At 48.4% G+C, this 8,618-nt stretch overlaps 1 protein-coding gene across 5 annotated transcripts in view; it reads left to right on the top strand.

Annotated features, from left to right (window-relative positions):
* Window positions 1–4,065: 4,065 nt before the first annotated feature.
* AJAP1 (adherens junctions associated protein 1) overlaps window positions 4,066–8,618 on the top strand; it is a 119,842-nt gene continuing 115,289 nt past the window's right edge. For 2 of the 5 annotated variants that reach the window (XR_014551655.1, XR_014551656.1), the window contains exon 1: window positions 4,072–4,845. Coding sequence is in view for 3 of the 5 variants with exons in the window: in XM_083628853.1 (XP_083484979.1) it covers window positions 4,817–4,845 (29 nt within the window). In the remaining 2 variants the exon portion in view is untranslated. Of the gene's footprint in view, window positions 4,846–5,472; window positions 5,566–8,618 lie in introns of those variants that run through there. The other 3 variants (XM_083628853.1, XM_083628855.1, XM_083628854.1) reach the window with 3 other exon arrangements.

The raw sequence follows: 8,618 nt of genomic DNA, 5'->3' as shown, positions 1-8,618 counted from the left end.
CCAGATTTCTCATATGATTACTGCCCTCAGTTCCAGCCACTTGAAGGCCACCTGTCTCTGCTCCAAGTTTTTCCGTATTCACTTCAAGGTTATCAGTCTTCACGTCAAGGTTATCTGTCTTATTTCCAAGTTTATTTGTCTTCGCTCCAAGTTTATCTGTCTTCACTTAAAAGTTATCTGTCTTCTCTCCAAGGTTATCTGTCTTCGAGATTATCTGTCTTTGCTCCAAGGTTATCTATCTTCAGAAGGCTGGTTCCACCGGCAGGTCTCAACATGCATCTTCTCAGCAATACTGTCAAAAATGCAGTGGCCTGCAAGCTACCCATGTGCCCAGTGTTAGGACACTGTTCCACACAGTGATATTCTATTGCAGCCTCCTGGCCAACCTTTGAAGAATACCCATCCAGGTACTGCCACCCTGCCCTTCACTGCCCTGTGCAAGCATCACCCAGTGAAGTTAAAGCCCCTCCAACCCATTGGAGGTGGCCAGTGTCATCCCCCACCCTCACTTGATTTCTTTAACACAGGAATGGGGAACCTACGCTCTACCACTTGTTGGCAAACTATGACTCCTCTCATCCCTGGCCTTTGGCCACGCTTGCTGGGACTGGTGGGAGTTGCAGTTCCCCAACAACTGGAGGGCTGCAGGTTTCCCATCCTGCCTTAACAGGACATGGATGGGAAGAAACTCGAGACTTTAGAAATGACAAGCATGAGGTCTACCTACCAGCCACCTTCTCTCCATATAGCCTACTTTACAGGGTTGTTGTGAGGATCAAAACCATCTTGAAGGAAGGGTGGGCTAAAAGTATGGTTAGTTTTGGTGTGTTTTTAAAATGCTGTTAAAGTTTTTTTTTTAACCAAACATAATGGAGTTGGGGGGGCGTGATGGGATAATGTCAGAAGGATGATAAATGTCAGAAGGAAAGGTCAAAGGAGATTCCTATGCACATGTGCATGTGTGAAGATTTATGAGCCCTGAAGTCCTGTTCTTGAATATAATGAAGCTTAAGGGCTCAGGATCTCCACACTGAGAGTCAACGGGATTTACTTCTGAGTAAATATGCATAGGGTTGTGCCATAAAATGGCACCTCCCCACACAGAAAAGCAGCTGATTTTAGAGCAGTCTTGCCCCACTTTTAATGCTTTGTAACAAACTTTGCAGGATTTTTGTCACACAAACTCTCCTTCATTTGCGGTTTTCAAACAGAGGCTGCATGTCAGCAATTATTTTGCTTTTATTCCTGCATAACTGGGGTTTGGACTAGATGGCCCTTGGGATCCCTTCTAACTTGACAGTTCTTTGATTCTGTAGGAGAACCTTTGGTACTCCAGATGTTGCTCAACTTCCATCAGTTGACTTCTTTCAACGCAGGGATGAGCAACCTGATGACCTCCAGAGGTTGCAGGACTACACCTCCCAGCTCCCTTGACCATTGGCCATCCTAGTCAGGGCTGATGGGACTTGGAAGTCCCTCAACCTCTGCAGGGCACCAAGCTGGAGAAGGCTGATTGAGCCTTTAATTAGCCTCTGAGGCAACACGAAGTGATGCATTATTAGCAACTTTTTCTACATGCAACCAAAAAGGGTGATAAACAATCGCACAATGCATGTACCTGTTTTTATATGGGGGGAGTGTAAGTGAGATAATAAATTAATTCTGCAATCTCATTTTTGCAATGGCACCAGCCCTGATATGAATGTACATATGGAACAGTGCGCACACCCAAGCAGCTCATCTTCTTATCAACATTTCCCACCAAAGACAACCATATGGTTGAAATGTGTTTGACAACTTATAGCGTCGTATTAGTCACATCAGGTTGCTTAGTGATACGTTCTGCTTTCAGTCCACACCGTATTTTATTCATCATTGTGTTGGTTCATTCCAATTTTAAACAATTGACGTGCAACAATATATTGAATAAAATTTTGCCGTATCTTAGAAATGCAGAGTTGGAAGTAAGCCTAAAGGCTCATCTAGTCCATCCGCCCGGCAATGCAAGAATAGCAGTTAATTTGCAATACTTTTGTGGTGAGAAAAGGGGTGGTCCTGACTTTTTGACATACTGGCTCAGTGCAGAGCGATTAGGAACTATTCCTTCCGTCTCTCTCAAACAAAGAGACACCAAACAAAAATTCAGGGGAGCTGTGGCCCAATAGAGAAGATTTTGGATTTGATATCCCACTTTATCACTACCCAAAGGAGTCTCAATGTGGCTAACAATCTCCTTTCCCTTCCTCCCCCACAACAAACACTCTGTGAGGTGAGTGGGGCTGAGAGACTTCAGAGAAGTGTGACTAGCCCAAGGTCACCCAGCAGCTGCATGTGGAGGAGCGGAGATGTGAACCCGGTTCCCCAGATTACGAGACTCTTAACCACTACACCACACTGAGGTGCCGCCAGTTACTCATCCCTGGTGTAAAGAGTGAAACCAATGCCCTGTGAACACAGGTGTATCGACAGGTATAAGAGGACAACAGACCTTGCAGGTTCAGGTGTATTTTAGCTCTGAAAACCAAGACTGGAAACAATAATAAGAGTGGATTGTTGCCTATGTGGTCTGCCTCTTGGCTTCCTGCGGGCATCTTTGTGAAGCAGCAAAGAACTCCTTCTTCATGCAGAACCCAATTGGACTATGGAACTCTCTCCCACAGGGCAGTGATGGCCACCAACTTAAGGTACAGGTAAAGGGACCCCGACCATTAGGTCCAGTCGTGGCTGACTCTGGGGTTGCGGTGCTCATCTTGCTTTATTGGCCGAGGGAGCCAGCGTACAGCTTCTGGGTCATGTGGCCAGCATGACTAAGCCACTTCTGGCGGACCAGAGCAGCGCACGGAAACGCCGTTTACCTTCCCACCGGAGTGGTACTTATTTATCTACTTGCACTTTGACGTCCTTTCGAACTGTTAGGTTGGCAGGAGCAGGGACCGAGCAACGGGAGCTCACCCTGTCACGAGGATTCGAACCGCCGACCTTCCGATCAGCAAGTCCTAGGCTCTGTGGTGGCCTAGGCTCTCTGGTTTCTAGCAACTGGCATTCGGGAGCATTCATTGCTTCTGAAAGTGGAGGCAAAGCATAGCTATTCTGGCTTGTAGGTAATGATAGCTTTACCCTCCGTGATTTTGTCTTTCAAAGCCCTCCAAGTTGGTGGCTGTTGCTGCCTCCTGTGGCAGTGAGTTCCACAGTTTAACGATGTGCTGCATGAAGAAGGGCTTCCCTTTATCTGTCCTGAATCTTCCAACGCTCAGCTTCATTAGATATCCAGGAGTTTTAGAGTTGTGAGAGAGGGAGGAAAACTTTTCTATATGCATGCTGTGCATAATTTTAATATATTTCTGCCATTTCACCTCTTACCCTTTCTCAAAAAAAGTCCCAAACACTGCAACTTTCCCTCTCAGTGGAGTCGCTCCATAACCTTGGTCATTTTGGTGGTTCCCTTTTGGACCTTCTCCAACTCTACAATCTCCTTTTATAGGTGAGGCGACCAGAACTGTACACAGCATTACTCCAGATGCGGCCGCACGAGAGATTTGCACAACGGCCTTCTGCTACTGGCAGTTTTATTTTCAATTCCTTTCCTAACGATCCCTAGCGCGGGATTTGCGTTTTCCCACAACTTGCCTCACACTGCATCGACATCGATGTGTCGACATCTTCATCGGGTTATTATATCCACTGATCGTATACTGGACTCAATTTTCCAATAGCCCATCTTGATGTACTCCAAAGAAGCACGCCAAATTTATCAGGTCTGTTTGCAGTGGAGACCAAGCCGGCCATCTGCCAGCTGCCGTCGGTCCTCCTCGCTCAGAAGCAGTCTACCAGACTTCGTGGAAGGCGACCATCCTCCGCCCTGCTGCGCGAAGGCGCCTCCTCCCGCGGCTCCCTGAACGACTCCCCACCTCACCGGCATCGCTGCCGGAGCAAGGGGGGTTGCGTACTGATAACGGGGTTCAGCCCCCCTATTAGCTCCTGGGGGTGACGTCAGGCGGGGCTGGACCACGCGACGGCGGCGGCGGCGGCGGCGGAGCGAGCGAGCGAGCGAGTGAGCTAGAGATATCGGAGAAGGCAACGCGCTGCAGCGGCGGCGGCGGTGGCAGCAGCAGCAGCAGCAGCAGCAGCTGAGCCGAGCTGGCAGACGGGCGGACGGACTCCGGGAGCCCCGCCAGCGCTGCCCGGATGCCGCTGAGCCCGCCGGGGCTGAGCTTGCCCCGCTGAGGACCACGCTGCGGCGATCCGGCCGTCCCCACTGAACCCAGACGACCCCCTCCCCACCTCGACAAGGCTGACCACTTCCTCCCTCCCCCGCTCCCTCCCCATCCACCCAAGAAGGACATCGGCGTCCCCCCATCTTTCCATGGATCTGGGGGGCTCCCTCGAGGCGCTCTCCCCCCAGCTGGGGGAGGAGTTGGACGGACTGCCCCCCTTGTAGAACCCCCCAAACGACTCCCCCGCCTTCAACCTCATCTCTTCCCTCCCCGGAGAAAAAAACAAACCCAAACAAACTTGGGTGCACACTTTTGAGGGGGGAAGGAGCGATGCGGGGTCTGAAATAAGCAACCGACCCCCGTTTAATCCTTAGGGGTTGAAATAGGGGGAACCGCCGATACTCCCCCCCCGGAAAAAAATCAACCCCCCCTTTTTGGAAACTCTTCCTCTCTCTCTATTGATCGCCTCCCTCCCCCTTGATCCAAACCTGAAAACCCTTCCCCTCCCCTCTTATCCAGTAACGCCCCCCCCCAACCAAGCACAGATGGCTGGGGCTGTGAAAATTTGATCCCCCCTTTTTTCTGGGTTCCCAGACGTGACAATGTGGATACATCGGTTTTTAGCTACCAGGTAAGAGATTTCAACGGGGGTGGGGGGTGGTTGGAGAAGGGAAGGTGATATATGGGTGTTTGTGACACAAATGCTTTCATCTGGTAAAATCTGGGGCAGGGTGTGTATGTGTGTGGGGGGGATGAACTTGGAAATATGGATATAGGTTATTGGAAGAGCTTCAATATATATCTCCATGTTAAAAAGTGCTATTTGGGTTGGTGGAAGGATGTGCTGGTGGTGACCTTCTGCTTAACTTCTACCCAGCCAAAGGGACGATGAAGCTGGCCAGTTAGTCAAAGACTCTCTTTCCCCAGTTATGCCCAGACTTTTCTGGGGGTGTCCTGTGTGTGATTTTGGAGATTGGGATTTGCTTCCCTGGTTCTGGAAGCAGAGGCGCTCCTTGATGGAGAGGGGACCTTTGCCAGCAGCTCCTGCCCAGGGACCTTCAGAGCTGGGGAGGCAGGCTAGCCTCCCTGACACAGTTAGAGCCCCCAGATCTAGCCAGCAGGAATCCTACGAGTGGGAAATTTAAGCTGTCTATCTTCCTCCTCCTTTCCCCCACCTTCACTATATATATTGGGGTCAAGCACATTGCGCAGTTGGGCAAACGTGTGTATTTATGTGGGCTGAGACAGTCCCAAGGCGAGGGCATTATCCTCCCTGCACATCTCAGCTGGGGGAGGCTCCGAGCAGGATCTGAAGCTTTCCGATTGCCTGGTCCATGGGACTGGCTCCCAAGTAAGTGGGCACAGGGTTACAGTTATCAGGGTCACCTGCTTAGAAGAAGCAAAGGAGAGAGAGAGAGAGAGAGAGAGAGAGAGAGAGAGAGAGAGAGATGCGGGGGGGGGGGGGAGAGATGGGAAGAGAGAGAGAGAACAAGCACAAATTTCAGCCAGTTACAGTGTTCAGCTCCCAGAAGACTGCTGAGGAATGGAATATGTGCAGTGAAGTGATGTGGCAACATGTGTATGTGTCCCTTTGTCCCTGTTCCTCTTGTAGGAACTTGTTATCCATTGGCTAATGGATCTACATGCAGAGACATGCGTGAATTGAAGCCATAAATTGCATGGGTGTTTATGCAACAACTGCCACGCACACACCGGAACATGTGCCCAAGCACCTCCAATTGACACGGGCATCTTTGTTAGTCTTGGCAAGACTCAGGCGAGAGTTCCTGGGCAAAGAAGTTGCATTTTTCTAACTGGCTGTAGCATCAGCTTGAGATCAGTTGTGTATTATTATTATTATTATTATTATTATTATTATTATTATTATTATTATTATTTCAATGCATGGGTGTGGGAACAGAACAGCCTTCAGTTCTCCTGCAACAGATTAATGACTGTCTTTTGCAAGGACGGGTGTGCAAATTCCACCAAGGAACTGCAATCACACACTCTCAAGTTTGATGGCACAATCTGAAGGTGAAAGTGCTTGCCATTCCTGGGAGCTTCGATGTCTCTGTAGAGTGAAGGGTGTGTGTGGTGAGGAGTTTGTGAAAGCAAAATTGTTCTTCGTGTGTCTGTCCACTGGGATGCAGCAGACTCCTGGATTGGGGAGAAAGAGGGCAAAGAAGAAGCTTGGTTTTGCACACAGACTTCTACCTGACAGATTTGGGAGGGAGGGGATGCTACTCCCGTTTATGTGTGGAAGGAGATGGGCACCTCACAATAGGTTTGCGTCTTCTTTGAAGCAATTGCTTGGTGTGCTTAGTTTTGCAATCTTGGTGAAAATGTTATTTCTTCAGGCAAAGGGATGCAAATATTATACTTCCCCCCCTTCAGTAATTTTTAACTCTTTACATTTGAACAGTACAAAAGGTATTGATTGGGTGCTGTTGAATAAGAGTGAGCTTTCATGCCCTGTACCCTGACCAGGGTTGTATAGCTTTCTCATGGTCCTTGATGAGATCAAAAGATGAGCCAGGTACTGATCTGATGGTGAATCAGTACCTATTGTCATTTCCTAGAGAATTACGGAATTGTTCTTGAATCAGGTGGACCGAGACCCTGGCTCATTAGATCTGACACACAGGGCCAATGATATTTTATAACCTTCCTCCACCAATGGTGGGACCAGCGAGACTCCTTTATTTCTACTGACTTCTACCATGAGATGGGTCAATTCATTCAAATTTGCACCGCCTAACATCTCATGTCTTCTCCCTATCTACAATAAACTTGAGAGACTGTTTCATGCCAGGTCAGTTCCTTGGTCCATCTCACTTGGTCCATCTCTCTACACTGAGGTCAGCAACTGTCCAAGGCTTCCATCCCTTTAGGAGGAATTGCCAGCAATCAAACCTCGGACCTTCCTGCACCCAACACAAGACATGGTCATCCTGAATGTTAAATGTGATGCTTTCTGTTAAGGTTCCCCTGTGATGCCCTTGTCAAATGGATTTGGTGTAGGCACCCTTGCTTTGTGTCCACGGCACATTTAAATCCGGCTGGGTGAAATCGGTTGCCTGGTGAGCAAGGGGTTGATGTGCAGTCTGGGGGTGTCCTCTAATGTAAGAAAGCACCTGTGTGTTACGGAAGGGTGACAGCAGTGGACTACAGTAGATGACCCTTCACTCTCATCCAGTCCAGCCAGCCACGCTGACCTGCTGTGATCATTTTGCCCACATGTGTTGCGCATTCAGCCGCAGAGTCTCCAGATAGCGTGGTGAGGCTGGTATCTGTTGCCTATTGCCGTCTTAATTTGCTCCAATAGTCCTTTATCCTGTGGACAATATTTCACAATCTGCTCATGGATTTGTGCAGTGGGCAGTCAAATAAACTCCTACGGACGCAGGAGTTAATTGGGCCCTCAGTTCAAGAGCACTGGTGTGGAAATGTTATATAACACATATTTTGTTGCTGTTGCAAGAAAGGTATAAACTGATATTTGTGTCTATCCCCCCCTGCCTTTTGCATTCGAAGGGAATGCAAATTGGGGAATGAGCTTTCTCCAAATCTTTTATGTTAGGAAAGGTCTGTTTCATTTCCCTGCTTCATGCCTCATTTTTTGAGACACGGACAGCATCAGTGGGCATGTATAGGACACCAATCCTTTCTAACAATTATTTGCAAGTGGAGGAAGAAACCACATTTATTCTTTTCCAAAATAAAGACTCCGTCAAACCGTTGAGGCCAGCAAAGTATTTCAACAGCTACAGGGTGATGAACCCCACACCAGTGCAATGGAAAGCATATGAAAAGCAGTAAATTTTCATGGTCATATAGTGAGGGTGGTGTTACGGGAAAACATGCCCCTATTTTTAAATCTATTGTTGTTTTTGTTGGTGCTAGTGCATTTTAAACCCTCCCGTTCTTCTGCAAATCAGTCCATTTAAAGCAAATGCCCTTAGTGAACTAGGGACTCTGACTGAAGCCGTGTTGTTGCTTGATATTTGGTGGTTATAGCAAGGTCCAAAGATCACTGCAGACACAATACTGCAAGTGCTTGGGGGTTTTATTAGATCAGAAGCTGGCTGTCCCTTTGGATGAGGATGATGTTGAAATGACAATGCACCACCGTGGTGAAATTAATAGGAGTTCCATCATGGTGTGGAGACCAAGAGGACACCAGAAGAGGTTCTGCCTCCGATCCATAAGAACATGCGAACAGAAGAATAGACTGCTGCATTAGACCAATGGCCCATCTAGTCCAGCACCCTGTTCTCTCAGGGACCAATCAGATGCTTGTGGAGGAACCCACAAGCAGGATTCAAGGATTCCAGTAACTGCTATTCAGAAACATGACCACGTCCAACCGTGGATTTGGACCCACTGTGTCAAGTTGCCATC

This window comes from Podarcis filfolensis (genome assembly GCF_964270895.1).
Source record: "Podarcis filfolensis genome assembly, chromosome: 8".
NCBI classification, from domain to species: Eukaryota; Metazoa; Chordata; class Lepidosauria; order Squamata; family Lacertidae; genus Podarcis; species Podarcis filfolensis.
The sequence above is the reverse complement of the archived record's forward strand: the minus strand, read 5'-3'. Positions and strand labels throughout refer to the sequence as shown.